At 53.8% G+C, this 15602-nt stretch overlaps 1 protein-coding gene across 1 annotated transcript; it reads right to left on the bottom strand.

The window, feature by feature from the left end:
- Positions 1-2234: 2234 nt before the first annotated feature.
- Positions 2235-15356, bottom strand: NR2E3 (nuclear receptor subfamily 2 group E member 3). Its single transcript, XM_019533258.1, has 8 exons — positions 15299-15356; positions 11193-11343; positions 9808-9911; positions 8951-9220; positions 7611-7792; positions 6646-6886; positions 5255-5360; positions 2235-4170 (listed from the first exon to the last, which is right to left on the bottom strand). The coding sequence occupies exons 1-8, from the start codon at positions 15354-15356 to the stop codon at positions 4038-4040; spliced, it is 1245 nt and encodes a 414-aa protein (XP_019388803.1). The 3' UTR covers positions 2235-4037.
- Positions 15357-15602: the final 246 nt, after the last annotated feature.

The raw sequence follows: 15602 nt of genomic DNA, 5'->3' as shown, positions 1-15602 counted from the left end.
CTTGCTCCATCTGCAAGCTAACTCTGCCAGCCAGAGCGGCATTCTGAGCTCCTTTCCCAACCATCCAGAGAGACTCCAACAGATGCCAAGTCATCTTTGCAAGCATCCCAAAATCTGTGCAGCTGTCTGCCTCTCTTTCTAGACCTTTCACGAGCTCCGGAGTATGGCACATTCTTCAGGATCCAGTGATCTGGCATTTGCTTGACATGACCAAGCCACCTGAGTCTTTTCTTACTTAACAACATTCCCATGAATGACATACCAGCATGATTTACCACTCCCACATTTGTCGCCCTGTCTTGCCATCTTATTTGGAGACTTTTATGCAGGCATCTGATATGAAAGCTGGTTAGTCTTTTGATACATTTGTCATAGATTGTCCATGTTTCTGAGCCATTTAGAAGAATTGATAAAGAACATGTCTCATAAATATGGATTTTCCCTTTAGTTGAGATTGTTATTGTTCCAGGCTCAGTCTTGCAAAAAACCCAAAGTTCCCCATCTGCTTTGCTGATTCCACTAGTGAGCTAATAGTAACGACTAACAGAAGTAGTTACAGACCAAGTGAACCATAGACGAGCTTAATTATGTGAAAGAATGTGACCATTCAAATGTAAAAGGACTATTTCCACTTGTGAAGCACAGAGAAGTTAGCAAGAGAGGACAGATAAATTGTAATGAGCCATAAATTTAGTTAATCTGTGTTAAGTCCATGGTGTTTAGTGTCCAATACATATCTGTTTGCTTTTTGTCCCCAGGCCTGTCTTCTGAAAGCATTGAATTGCCTTCCTCTGAGGACAAGGGCTGTGAGGTCAGAGATGGGATGATTGTTCTTGTACAGCGCTCTTCCACTGGTAAGTTGGTGTTTGTCCTTTGTCTTTTTTTATGTGACAGCTCTTTCTGGGGTGTAGTGGTTGTTTGGTTTCATCAACATAGTTTTTATGAGGGCATTTGATGTATTGAATGAGATGCCTCATGTTTTGTAGTAGGTACATGTAGCATCCATAGATTCTGATAGTTTTATTGTAAGAGGGTTGCTGAATGTGGTGATGGTGGAGATGTATTGACAGCTGTTGAATTTTCTCTTCAGGCAGGGTCTTATTCTTCTTGGTGTCTGCTAATCAGAAGAGTTTGCTTCTTCATATGGTGTCATAGGTTATAATTATTTCTTGATCTTTCATGTAGGTTCTGGCATTTAATATATGCGATAGTGTTGGTTATGGTTAGAAAAAGGTTAGTCTATAAAAAAAAGTCAGCACTTTTTTCCTTGTTTAGGCTTTTCATATTAAATTTACTTTGCTCATAAGTAAAAAGGTAGAGTTTTCACCCTTGTCTGCAGCCCTGTAAACTCCCCCTGGGTATGGAAGTCAAGTCCATATATCAAGTCATGGTATGACTGGTTTTGCCAGTGGAGTGTAGCTGCAATTCTGATGCTGTGTGAGTCAAAAGGGACTCCATCAGCTGTAGGTGGTTGGCACTGCAAGGCTGCAAGTGGAAAGGAACAGGCAGTAGTAACACCTGTCACTTAAAAAACAGGATTTGTTTGGTAACAGTATCTTTTATTGGGTCAGCTATAGAGCTGGGAGTGACGCTGCACAAGCTTTTAGCCATGAGATGATATTTCTCAAGCCTGGAATCTCTCCCACTTGTATAGGTGGACCAATAAAAAATACTATCGAAAAATCCTCTTTCTCTCATATTGCCTGGGCCATCGTGACATCAACATCATCACTACAATATTACTGAGGCCATTGATTCCCAAAAGGTGTGCCACAAGTTCCCCTCTGTGTGAAGAGGTAAATGCTCTCCTCCCCAACCTGGCACCCTGCACCTGCCCCTGCTACTCAAGTGGTGCCTGTGGCTGCTCCTCTGGGGACTGCCACTGCTGTTGCCGCCTCCCCCCACCCTTCCTTGCTCCAAGCAGCCCCTATGCCAACCTCTCCCATGCTCCCAGCAGCATGCTCTGGGATCAGGTGGGCACATGCATGCACAGATGGGGCTGCACTTTGCAGCCCAGCTCATCCCTTCCATTCCTCCCACACTCCTGGGGCTGGCAGGAGTGACCACGGGGGTGGACACCAGCTTGTGAGACCCTGCACTTACCCCCTGAGGTTCAGGCCAGAGGTTAGGAGGTAGAAATAAACAGACAGAGAAAGAACATAACCCGAAAGAGCCCACTTTATTATGCACCCAAAAGTCCACAGGCAGCACAGGTCCTTCCCTGGGAGCCACTGGGTAAGAGAACAGCTCTCAGTAAATGCTAAGTGTAAGGAGTTCAGCTTCTTTTAAAAAAGTGCCATGTCCCCAGGGCCAGACATGCCTTCTCCTGGTAGAAATGCATCCATTCAGGGGCTTCCCTTGTCCGCTCACTGTCAGTGGGAACATTTCACGAGAGCTTTGCCAGCTGAACCCCAGCACCTTCCTTGGCACTACGAGCAGAACAGCATTGTTCTTGATGCTCCTTTTGCTGCTTAGTGAGAGTTTTATCCCCATAACCTCAGAGCCCAGACGCTGGCCAACAGAACAAATGCCCAGGACTTCCTGTACGTCTGTCATCTCCAGCCAGAGGATTCTGGGAGCTCACCACAGATAGTGGTTCTCAGGTGAACAGGCCTACAAAGCATTTTTGACATGGGAATGGCAGCTTTAGTGGGTGGATTTTCCTCTTGGGAACAAGAGCCATTGCCTCTGCTATTACCATCTTCTCCTGCAAGGCACTGAGAAGTCCTATCTCTCCTAGAATATAACTCTGCTTGGTTTATGCAATACCGTGTGGAGCTCTCTGTACCGTCTGGTTGTACTTTCAGCCCAGAAGTGTTGTGTGCATCTGTTGTTAGTCCTCCCATAGGTTTCCCACAGCAGCAGCCTTCCTCCTTTGTGGTACAAAAGTTATATGCAGTTCGGACGACACAGGAATCACCCCAATCCCTCTGTCACTGACTCATGATTGTGCATTTGTTGCAGCAATTATGGTGTTTAAAATGGAGACCGTAAGGTTGAGTTTCAGCTACTCTGAAAACTTCTCCTATGTCTCTCAGATTAAATGCAGCCCTTGGCTTTAGCCATCACCGGGTTTCCTCTACCCCAAGAGAGGAGAATGCAAGGTGCCCTCTACCCTCATCTGTCAAGATGACATAGGCCATAGACACCAATGTTTCAGTCCGTGAGTGCTTTTATCATTTGGGTCTGAACACCAGCTGGAACCTGCTCTGAACCCACTGGAACCTAAACACAGACCTTGGGTAGAAGATGCTCTATGGCTAGTTATCCTCAGTTTTGAGTGTGGTAAATATCAGTGGCAATTTTATTTCCATTCTCGACAACAGACTAGGCCACCTCTTCCTTTAACCATTTACTAAACCAAGTTGAGGGCCATGAAGATTTCCATAATGAGCCTTCCCTAGTCCCAGGAGGATAAGCCACACCTCCCCCATGGGCTATGGGTTCTGAACCTGGACTTGGCCTAGACGCACATGTGTTCACTACTCCGACTGTAGCTCCTGCATTGTTTTGCACTGGGAGCTGTGTTCTCACACCCCTATGAGTCAGTGTGGGCTCAGCCATCCTGGTTTTCCACTGCATGGTTTGTGTTCTCACATATAACTGAACATATTTCTGTCATCTAAAAGTGGGAAAGTAGGGGGGCACCCACTCATTCTTGTGACTGAGTTAATGAAGATGCAGTAAGCTCTGGAAACACCCAGTTGAAACGGCGTCAGTAAGACCATCTGTGGTGAAATCTTCCTGAGAGTCACTCACCCCACCAGAGAGGTCACAGTGACCTAGAAGTGGACTGGGGATTACTTCCAGCTAACTGCAGCTTCTGTGAACAGACGTTCATCCTGGACCATGCCCTGGCATGCATGGAAGAGAGACCGTTCATTTGGCCCACATCCTAGGAGGACAAAACTGGGATCTCCAGACTGCCCTTTGGCTCAGCGCACTGGGCACCAGGAGTTTGCGACTGGAGTGTTTTTCCTGCTGACCATGAAGCCTTCAACCCCCATCTCCAGGGGCCGCAGCCACAAGGGGGAAGGTCAGTTTTTGAACATGTCGCAGAGCAGTTTTTCCATGGGCGTGTTCCCAATGGTTCTGCGGAAGAAGAGGAGCTCAATACGATCTGAAGAAATAAACCTCAGCGAGGGAAGGAGCAGGAGCAATTTGCCAAACCTAGAAGAGAACAGAGACAGTCCATGTGGATTGACTTAGCTACCATGCACGGGGCAGTGTCCTTGGAGGAAGGTTGTCTACAGGACAGGGCTTTGATTTTTTACTCTACTGTTCAAATGTAGACTCAGGCAATGGGGTATGATGACATGAGAGTGAGTCGGAAAGTGTGCAGAGAACAAGAAAATTTTGCTTCAGTGGCATCTGTAGGTTTTTAACACTGGGGAAACAAAATTTCCCTTTTGCTTTGTGCACCCGGGCCAGCAAAGCATGTGGCTGGAGGCCCATGAAAACACTGATCAGTTTGCCAGGGCACGGACCCACCTCTTTTGGGCAGAACACGATAGCTTGAGCTGGAAAGCAGGAAGCCAGTTTAGCACACTTCAGGAGCATGACACGACCCATCATCATGAACTGGCAGCAAGTTCCTGCAAGGTCTCCTAGCCACATTTTGAAGCACCACTATTACCTGTGCCCCAGGTGTAAATCACTGTAAATACCAGTGGGATGAGGATGCAAATGGCTCACATGTGGAGGTGGGGAGCTACCAGGAGGAAAGAGTTCCCTTCCTCTGAGGGGGAGGGAAAGGAGGAAAGAGAAGGTTGTTCCTCTCTCTTGGGATTGCAAACTGGAGAAGATGTTAAAGGTCACACAGGGCAGAAAAGAGCAGGCAGAGTGTAGTGTGTGAGATGTAGGTAGGTATAGAGCCAGGATCCCTGGAGCAAGGTGTGGGAGGACCACCACAACCCAGCAGGAGATAAGGTTCACACCCTCTGGGAACAAGCCCAGAACAGATGAATTTACCTGTTCTATAGAGCTCTCTGCTGACCCAGGGAACACACTGTCAGTGAAGTGGACTGGAGGGTGCACGGCCCAAGAACAAGGCTCCAGGCAAATGAAGGAGTACTTTGCAGTGCAGACCAGCTCCTAGGCTGGTTAGAAGGGAGCAATGGATTTGTGAAGGCACTTGTCCTGGGAAGGGGGAAGGTTGTGGGTAGCTGAGGAGGTGATGGGTCGGTGGGTCAGAAGGAAGCAGCTGTTGAGAAGCTAGCAGCAAACTTCACATCTGCAGCACCTGCCCACTTACCTGACCGGTTGGCTGGGATAGTGTGTCCGGTTGTGTTGACCCAACATCACCTGCGACTGATCCTGTAGGTTCTCCACTTGCTCTGGGTCTTTCAGACCTCGTGTCTCTATAGGAAGAGGAAACACGATCAAGGCTATTCATTGGTGCTTGCCTTTACCTTGCAAGCTCCTATCCAATAAGCCAACCAAACAATCCACAAACTTCAAGGAGGTGCGAGTCTTTCTCTGGCAGACAAGGTAATTGGGGTAGATGTGATATCTTTTATTAGACCAACTAAATAGTTGGAAAAGTTGTTATTTGCAAGCTTTTGGGTACAAACGCCCTTCTTCAGGCATACGGAAAGTCTGTCTCTGAGCACTCATCTGGCCTGGAGCAATGATGCCTCTAACAGGTTAGACAGACACTTGGCTGGGATGGTTTAGTCAGGGATGCTCCTGCCATGAGCAGGGGGCTGCACTAGATGACCTTATGAGTTTCCTTTCAGCCTTACTTTCCTAAGCTCCTAAGAAGCCCCTCTGCCATGACACAGCCGGCACGGGACTCTTTGCTGTAAGCCTCAGACTGACCTAGCTGGGCAGAGCTCGCTCAGGACCCTCACTCCAGGGATTCCCCTGACTATAAGCATGGAAGGCCAGTACTGCAGCCACATCCCAGTGGGGAGGTCAGTATGGGTGACATGGTTCTCAGATTGCGTGGTCCCCCATACTGTGACGGGACCTCTGTCTCTTCCCTGTTCCCTACTAACTAGAAAAGCTGCTCATCTAATAAATCCAACCACCTCCTCCAGCAGCGGGGGTGTGGGTTGCTGATTGAGTCATTGAGCTGGCTCTGGTCAAGGAGACTGTAGGATTTGTGATGGGTGAAAGCTGTGCACCTGGGTCAGTTTTGGTTTTCTGAAGTACCAGTTTACTGTTTTCAGGCTCTTTCCTTCAAGGGAGGTTGTTCTTTATAAATGGCTTGGAGCTAGGCTGTCCCAAGGCATTTGCTGTGACACTAATGCTGGAAGTACTGTTAATTCATTGAAGTTGGCTTCTAAAAACCTTCTGAAGGGAGCTGGAAAATGCTGAGGATCTGGTTTTTGCTCATGGGGGCCATTGTTTATAAGGCAGCAATTACACCATTGCAGAACAGGATGGGGAGCCTGGGCTGGAAAAAAAAAGCTAGGGTTGAGGGCAATGACAGATCCATATGCCTGGGTTCCTGGGCTAGCAGGGGGTCTGCTGGTCAGGGTTGGAGGGCACTGCCAGAGCTGTGTTCATGGAAAGCCAAGCCAGGAATAGCTGGGGGCCCTGTGAGTCAGGATTGATGGACACTGGCAGAGCTGTGCAAGTGAAGCCTGTCTGCTTTGTAGCTGGCCCTAACCCATGCCCTGTATCCCCAGCAAGGCTCACCTGGCTTAAAGAGCACAATGGCCTTCATGCAAGCGAACTCTGTGGGGTCGACAGTGAGAGATTTGAAGCGGGTGATGGTTTCCTGCAGGATGCGGATGTCCACGCTGGCAGACACAAGCTTCCCGTGGACACTGGGGGAGAGCTCAGGCACGGAGAGCAGGGGGCAGTTCTCCAAGGGCATGGACCACTGGATAGCACAGAGCAGGAACAGCTCGCTCCAGGCTTCCTCCAGCAAAATCACCTGCCAAGGAGTCGGGCAGGGGGGAGGATGCAAATGAGACACATGAGCACGAAGGGCAAAACTGTCCTTATGTCATAACTGTCATTATGTTCACTTCTCTGCAGATCTCATCAGTGAGACAGACTGTGGGAACCTCTTCCCAAGTGCCAGACCTAGGTGGGCTCCTGGCCAAAGCATGCTTTGGTCTGGGTGCTCAAGGAGCTACCCACTGACTGAGGTTAGAGGGGCAGTGCACAGACCGGAGCAGCTTTCAGCCTCAATGCTGACACGTTTGTCATTCAGTTTCCACTGCAGTGCAATCATTGTTAGCATTAACTGCAAGAGGCCCAGCCTCCACTCAGAGCTGACAGTGGAAGCGGATTTGTTACACAGGGATCATGGGCATTAACAATGCTTTGTGCAGGCAGCACAGGGGAGGTGACCTAAAGGGCTTTGTCTCCAAAACCTCAAGCCACTGCTGTTTGAACTACAGGAGGCTCTGCTGAGGTGAGACCAGGGCTTAGTTGCCAGCCAGGAGATGGCAGGATGACCACGTGCTTGCTCTGGTCTGAGTCTGACAGGTAGGGTCATTGACAGGCCCACGTGCATGCATGCATGCGCACCCTGGTTCCTCCCACATAAGAGCATAAGAATGGCTGGACAGACTAAAGATCTAGCTAGCCTGCTGCCCTGTCTCCCCCAGTAGCAGTTAACCGTGCCTCAAACCACAGGCAGCCAGACTCACCTGGTCCCTGAAGGGCAGGTTGGAGAAGACTGGGAGGTTTTTTGCCCACTTCACTGCCATGAAGAGGAGCCGTGCAGAGGTCTCGTAGACGCTCTCGGGGCTGGCAGACGGGTACGGGGACACCTGGTATTCACTGGAGGCCCGCTCAGGTTCATTCCCTGTTACATCAATGTTCTCGTCGGCTGTGGGAGCGAGAACGGCTGTGTCACTGGCAGCACGGCGTGGTGCTAGACCTACCCCAGCTGGCTCAGACTCAGTGCCAGGCTTGCTGGAAGGCCCAGCACTTATGGGCCAGGATGCAGACAGGCCCACAGCTTAGCACTGGGTTGTAAAGAGAGGGAACTAAAGCTGTCTTTCCTTTCCAGTATACTCCAGGTTTTCCTGACACCTGCTTTGCAGTGGCCCCAGCCCATCCCTGCAGCATTGTCCTGCATCCTGAGGACCTGGGAGTCTATGACCAGAGCCCTGGCTATGCTGACTCCCCAGTCCTCTTTGTTGGAGGCACTCAGAGCACAAGAGGACCCAGGGCAGATGAGGAAGCATCTAGGAGCCAGCATGACCTGTTGTTTAAGTGATGACAATGTGGTTTGTACTATGTGGGACACAGAGGAGATGGGGTACCTGTACAGTGCTGGTGAGACCTGGCTCCAGGCATAGGTAAGCTCTGCTTTGGACCTGTCTTCACTATCCCTTTGTGTAGATGTGACTGAACCTTGTGACCCATGGGCTGGTGGCTGCCTTGCCCTGTGGGCACAAGCCCTGCACTGTGACAGAACAGGGTCACTGTGAGGGGCCCTCAGCCTGCCGGTGCCACCTACCACTAGCAAGATGCTTGGCAATGCCCAAGCCTGGCTCCTGCAGCATTTTCACCTCTGGTCCTTGCAAGGGCTGTTCTGAGAGGTCCCATTCAGGACCCAGTGGTGCTAGGAAGAGCTGTGCAGTCTGACTCCCCTGCCCCAGAGCCTGATAACTACATCATCACACTGACCCCTGGATTTCTGGGGGGCTGCCCTGGGGTGAGACTAAGTCCATAGGGATTGTTCCTTGAGGTTCATCGACAGAGCAGAGCTGTAGGAAAAGCCAAGCCCATTCTTCTGGACCAGGAGCTGAGTGATGAGGGGGAGGCAACTTGGCCAGAAAGCTGAGCCCTACCTTGCCCCACGGAGATGAAAGAGGGACCCAGCATCTGGAGGAGGGAACCCAAGTAACTGTGGCCTTGAAACCTACTGAGCAGCCAAACCCAAGCGCCTTCTAGTCTCTGGGCTTCCACCCCCATTGTGGCACCCACCCCATGCCCTGCCCATGAAGAACCTCTGGCCTCCACCCCCACAGGCACCCACCATCCTCAGGCTCCAGCTTGGCGCAGGTCTCCGCTGTCATCAGGCTGGCCATGAAGCGGTGGTTGCTGGGTGGAGTGGGTGCTCGGGGCCCTGGGGTTCCCACTGCTGCGGCGGAGGAGATGGGGCCCCGGAGGCTCACCACGGCAGGGCAGGGCGGTGGGGGGGCCTCCCGTGTGGTGGCCAGGTGCTCGGGCTTGAGCTCAGAGTCCAGCTCGATGCTGTCAAGTCGGACCTGGGCGGTGCTGCGGGGCTGGCGCTCGTTCTGCACAGCTGCGGAGGCAGGGCGCAGGGTTAGGAAAGGGCTGAGCCATGGGCAGGCAGCAGGAGTCCTGAGGCTGCCCATGCTATGCAGGCCCATCAGCTGCCCCCAGCCCCCCTGCAGCATGGCTGGGGAGCAGGGGTCATCACTAGCCCCCTGCGCCCTTGGTCCTTTCGGCCAAGGGTGGAAAACCACTCTACAACCAGCTGCTCAGAGGCCTGACCGCTCTAGTAGCTGCCAGCCATGCTGTGCAGACAGGAAGGCCAAGCCCTAGTCATGCTGAGGGATATGTCTCAGCTCCCTTTGAGGCAGAAGCAGAGCAAGACACCCTGACCCCCAGCCTCCCCCCTGAGTATCGGTGTCCAATCAGCTCTGCTGCCCTGGGCTCTCACTCTTGCCAACATCAGCTGAGCATCCCTTTGGGCTCCTCCTCACCTGCTCACATTATTTCTACAGTGCCTCAGGGCTCTTGTGGCCTCACAGACGACAAGGGGGCCCAGGTGGCTGTCCCGGGGGTCTGTAGTGCTTCCTTGGGAACCACATCTATTGACCTTCCCTGACCCATCTCAACCCTGGCACCCCCCAACCCTGCACTCACCATCCTTGTTCATCCCAGCTTGCAAGCACTTCTTCAGCCTGCAGGCCTGGCACTGGTTCCTGTGAGCCTTGTCCACTGGGCACATCCCTGTCCCAGCCTGGCACCTGAAGGAAAGGAAGGCCACAGGCCCTGTTACACTGGCCCTGCTCACCTAGAGAAGTCTGAGGAAGGAGGTGGGAGGCTGCACCTGCCCTAGGAGTAATTTGGTGCTCAGGCTACAACGCTGTGGCAACATGACATCCACTCCAGGTGGGGGCAGTTTAGCAGGACCTCGGTATGCCCAGGTCCTTGGAGCAGGACGGCTGATGAAATGAGCTGGCTGTCCTTTCAGAAATCACAACCTGTGGAAATGGGGCTGCTGAGGGCCAGAATTTGAGGTCAATGTGACCAGGGTCTTGGAGCCGGAGAAGAGAGACCCAGCTGGGCACAACCAGCACTGCCCTGGATGCTCCCCAGTGCCATGACCTGCACACTTGGGTCAGCATCTTCTCCACAGGCCTTTCAGCCCCCTCTCACCCACTGGGCTCTGCAGGGCTGGCATGGCAGCAGCTTCATCGGTCTTTTGCTGGGTCCTGCTCATCATACCCAGCCCTGACCCATTCTTGTGTGCTCTGGGGTCTGCCCAGACACCAGTGCTCATGACACCCCTAAGAGGCAGCCAAGAAATAGGGTATGGGTGAGAGGCAGCAGAGGAGCTGATGGTCCCCAAGCCCAGTGCTCTGCCAGGAGGAGATGATTCTGACATCCCGCGTGAGTCCTGGCTCAAGGATGCTTGGTCCGGCTTACGGCGCTAGCTCAGAAGCTAAAGCCATATGGCTTGTTCCCACCCAGCTGCGCTTTCTTCCCCAGCACAGAGCCAGCCCTCGTCTCTCCCTCCTTGGAGCCTCTGTCTCCAGCGCTGGGATGCAGCTTCCACACAGCGATGGCACCGAGCACACCACAGTGCCAGAGGACGGCCATTGGGTTCCCAGTGTGTGAAGCACCACAAAGGGGACCTCATGGGAGAGGACCCAGGTAGGGGCCAGTGGGTGGGGGAACCTGGGTCCAAGAATGTCAGTCTGTCTGCATTCACCAGCATTGAGCCAGGAAACACTTACAGGGGCTGTTTCCAGATGGTCCCTCAGTGCCAGCTTCTGGGGAATTACTGAGGGATGCTGTCATATCCCCACCACTCACAGAGCCAAGGGCTCTCTGCATGTAGCCCCTGCACCAGGGCTCAAACAGACTAGCTTTACCCTTGTCTCCTCTTACAGATGCTCCCCACCTCCTCCCGCACAAGAACACCTGCCAGGCACATTTCCCCATGCCAGGAGACAGAGGGCAGAACAAAGTGGGTACAGTCCCACCACCACCCGGCATCTGCGGAGGTGCCACCCTCTGCTTACCTGTAGATGAGCTTCCTCCTGACGCTCCTCTTGAAGAAGCCACTGCAGCCATTGCAGGCGTAGATGCCATAGTGCTTCCCACTGCTGGTGTCCCCACACACCTTGCACATGAGCACAGGGCTCAGGGCCTTACCGGGGGTCGGGCTGAGCCCTGAGAGGATGAGAGGGAAATTGGCACTGGGGGCTTGCAAGCATCTGCCTCCTGCACAGGAGCACAGCAGGCATGGCCCAGCTAGCCTGGGAGGTGCCAGCTCAGCACGGGCACAGTGTGCAGCCTTGGGCTGGCAAGAGCTGGAGTTGGGAGAAGCACATCTGGTGGGCTCAGAGAAGACAGCTCAGAGGCTGGACACATGGGCACATTGTGTAGAGCTTCTTCCTCCATTACACAAGGTGGAAGCACCTGGCCCCCTCACCCTGTGTTCAGGCCCTACAGCCCTGCCTCAGGGGCCCAGGGTGTCAAGGGTCCCAAGGCTCTCAGAGATGGGCTGTGGGAGTAGTCAGAGGCCAAGAGAGACATCCCCATCCCCCCCAGTGGCGAGGGAGACTGGGGCAGCCCGGCATGAGACAACGCAGAGGGATGGGAACAGGTGGCTGGGCTGGTGCAGGCAGCTGGGCCCTGCTGGTCGCCACATCTCCTGTCCCAGGAACAAGGGGCTGAGAGTGGACAGCAGCAAGTTGGTGGCTGCTAAAAGGGAATCTCCTGTATGCAGCACCCACTGGTTGGAGACTCATCTCCATGAGGGATTATGGTGGCATGAGAGGCCGTCACAGAGCCTCACACACTGATGTGGCTGATACCAACATCCCCAATGTAGTGGTACCTGCTTATGGGACACAAATCCTTCTGCCTCTGATGGGGGCTGGGAGGCAGCTGTGCTGGGTGGTGGTACCACTGTGCTGGGTGCAGGACAGCCACAAGGCAAATGGCTCCTGCCCCCAAGATCTGTGAGGCCAGCACAGTGCCAGGCAGGGCTCCTTGGGCAGGATTTGTGGCACTGGAGAAATACAGCCTGATGGGCAGGGGCTGGATCTCCACTGGAGTCTCATGGCTTAAGACTCTCCTCAATATTGCCCCTCAGGCCTGGAGCTCCTAGTGTTTCCCTAGGGTCAGCAAAGGAAGAGGACACAATAGCTGCTGGAAACCAGTTTCTATATTAGTGTCCTGGCAGTCCTGAACTCTCTGAAGGACCTAACTGTGGTGACCAAAGCTTCCCAGTGGATGCTGTGCTGTCACCCTCCCCCTGTAGCTAAGGTACAAAGCCCCAAAGAAACATGCTCCAGGCACCCCTGGCCTGTAATCCTCCCAATGGCCCTAGGAGGTGCTGTCCCCTTTCCAGGGACACAGGATTGATCCCACATCCTTAAAGGTTTCATAGATTTCTTAGATTTCATAGATATTAGGGCTGGAAGGGACCTCGTGGGATCATCTGGTCCAGCCCCCTGCCCAAGGGCAGGAAGTCAGCTGAGGTCAGAGGACCCCGGAGAGATAATCAGCCAAACGCATCTTGCATGTGCCCAGAGTAGGTGCTTGCAGGGATTGTGATTTCCAGCTCCTATTGGCACCAATTGGTGTGGGAGGGTTGTGTCAGAGCATCTAGGAGCGATAAGACATGTAGCTACTTCAAAGCACAGAGAAGTATCTGTGGACCTCCCTGACCACTGCCCACCCACCCCAAGGAGATCTACCCTCCTTCCAGGAGCCACCTGGGTTGGAGCGCTCGCTCCCTCTCCTGTCACTGCCCACAGGTCTCCTGCCTTACCAGGAAGACATCTGCTTGGAGCTAGATGGCTGTGAGGGCCACAGAGCCCAATGCATCTCTCCCAGCCACCTCCCCGGTGCTGATAGCCCCTTCTCCACTGAGTGTCCTCGCCCACTGCCCAACACTGCTGGCTAGCATGGCAGGTGCTGATGAATGTGACCCATGTGTGGGGGGCAGCAGGAAGGCCTGTAGAGCTGCCTGTGGCTGTTTGTGCCCCTGTGGACAGTTCTCTCACCAGATGGTCCCAAGGCCACGAACCTCTGGCTCGCAGCCCTGGGCTCAAGCAGCAGGCTGCCACAGCGGCAACAATGTGCAGCCAAACTAAGCAGCACCTGCCTCCTCCCCCACCTTTGCCCTGACTCCACAGAGGCTCAAGGACAGGTTGGGCCTTCGCCCTAAGCCACAGACCCCCCTTGGGCTTGTGTTGGGATCCCAAGGCTTGGGGGCTTCAGTAGCCATGAGCATGTGGATGTGCAGCCTTGAGCTCTGCCTGCTCCGGCGCTGCGACTCCCATAGCAGTGGCCAACGTGGAGTCAGGAGCCCAGGCCCTTTGCCAGGCCCACTGATGATTCCCCTCCAGCCTGGGCAAACTCCTGGAGGCAGGAGGTTGCCAACCCACTACAACCTAGGAGAGGAGCCCAGAAGTAGAGAGGTGAAAGGCTGCACCCAGGCTGGTTTCTGCTGATGGGTGAATGGGGGAGCGGTGCTTCAGGGACCTGCTCCCCACAGGGTGGCAGGAAGCCAGAAGCCATGCCCCTTGGCACCCCAGTGCATCTCAGTCCCATCCAGTAGCACAGCAGGGAGCCAAGGCATCCAGGTCCCTGGCGGCAGAGGGAAAGCTGGCTGCCATGTAGGATAGCTTTTCTGCCCACCCCTTGCCACATACTACCCAGCTGCTGCCACAGAAAAGTAGGATCCAGCCCAACAGCTACAGGCAAGGGAGACAGAGCCTCTTCAGCCCCTGACACTGCCAGGACTGCTGAGTGGGAGGTGGCAGGCAGGGGTGGCACAGCTCCTTCAGGGCTAAAAGCCCCATTTGGCCCCCAGGAGTGGCTTCTACTGCCACCTCAGGGGCAACCAAAGGCCTGGTGCTCTCAGGGGCAACCAAAGGCCTGGTGCTTTGCTTCTTCCATGTGCTGCGGCCAGGACCGGAGCTCCCCAGCATGTGAAATGCCCGACACTGGGCCAGAAAGATGCCGTTTTAGCCAGCTTGGCCACTGCGCTGGGGGAATTGGGGCCTTCAAGTCCCATAATGTTTTGCTCTGGGAACCAGCCCTTTCTGTACTACTGCCTCTTTCCAGTGTAGGGTGAATGGCCGGGGGAGGTGTGTGGGACAGAGGAGTCTGCAGCTCCAGTCCCAGCTCTGTTCTGACTTGCCAGGGAGCCTGGACTCGGCAGCTGCAGCCTCCCTGGGGTCTTGGCTACCCCACGCCATAAACAGGGACATTGGTCCTTATCCTCTTTTGCAAAGCGATTGGAAACTGCTCCCCTTTGATACATTGCAAACCCCCAGCAAGGGGGAAAATCCCTTTTCCCCTAGGGGCAACAGGGACCTGCAGCCTGTGGGTCTAATTAGCCCAAAGGCTTTGTCTCCATGCAGAACTCCCCAGCCCTCCTGGACGGCCCAGGTCTCTTCGTGCTTTCTCAGAGCTCATTTCTGTTTCTCCCACCTGCAGGAGTAGGAGAAGCAACCTGTCTGACAGTGCTGCTAACTGTGGTGATGTTCCCTCGGGGCTCACAAGACGCCGTGTTGTCTCAAAGCCCATCTCCTGGAGACAGGTGATTCTACGAGTTTGTCCTAGTTTTTAAAGTGACAGTTTCACAAATCAGGAAACCTGACGGCTCAAGATCCAAAAAAACCAATAAAAAGAGACCGGGATTTATGTATTCGCTTTCTAAGCCAATCTCGTGAGTTCAGGGACCTGATTCAGGCTTTGCCTGGGTTTGGCAGCTCTGCTCAGGAGTATTGCTCCTTTGGCCTTCCCAGCTGGTGTGGCCTTTTGTGTCCTCTGGACCGTGGTAGCCCCTGTCTGTATATCTCATTGCTCTGGACAGAGGAAGGGCACATCTCTGCCCCCAGCACTGCTTCACCTGTGTCCAGCATCGCTGACCCTGCCCCATCCTAACTCATGAAATTGCAGGGTTCAGCTGGTGGCCAACATGTGGAAGAGCTGAGGAAGTCTATCTTCAGATGGTCCCCCAACTTGCCTGTTTTAAGTGGCCCAAACCCTCTAGTCACTGGGCATCCCCACCCAACTCAGACACCTGTCCACATCTGCCCTCAGAGTTGCTTCTAGTTCCCACAGCAACCCCAAGCATAAAGCCACCTGGACGCACGGCTCTTACCTGACTGGCTGTCCTCCAGCCCAGCGCTCACAACGGACTCTGAGGGCGAGCTGGACATGCTGCAGGTCCCGGTGGCCACTGTGCAAGTTCTCTGTCCCAGGGGGCTGAAGTGCCAACTCTTTAGCTTTACTGCTCGGATCCTCCCCAGGCTGCAAGGGGTGACCTGTTACTCCGCTCAATCCATCAGCAACCTGCCTGGAAAGATGTGAGATCCTGGGAGGAGGTGAGGTCCTGGCTACCCTGCAGCCTAATCAAGGCAGAGCAGGACCTCAAGCTGCCAGATGCTCTCCATGGTGGGCTGCGG

Source organism: Crocodylus porosus, unplaced genomic scaffold (genome assembly GCF_001723895.1).
Source record: "Crocodylus porosus isolate Cpor-Errol unplaced genomic scaffold, CroPor_comp1, whole genome shotgun sequence".
Lineage (NCBI taxonomy): Eukaryota > Metazoa > Chordata > Crocodylia > Crocodylidae > Crocodylus > Crocodylus porosus.
The sequence above is the reverse complement of the archived record's forward strand: the minus strand, read 5'-3'. Positions and strand labels throughout refer to the sequence as shown.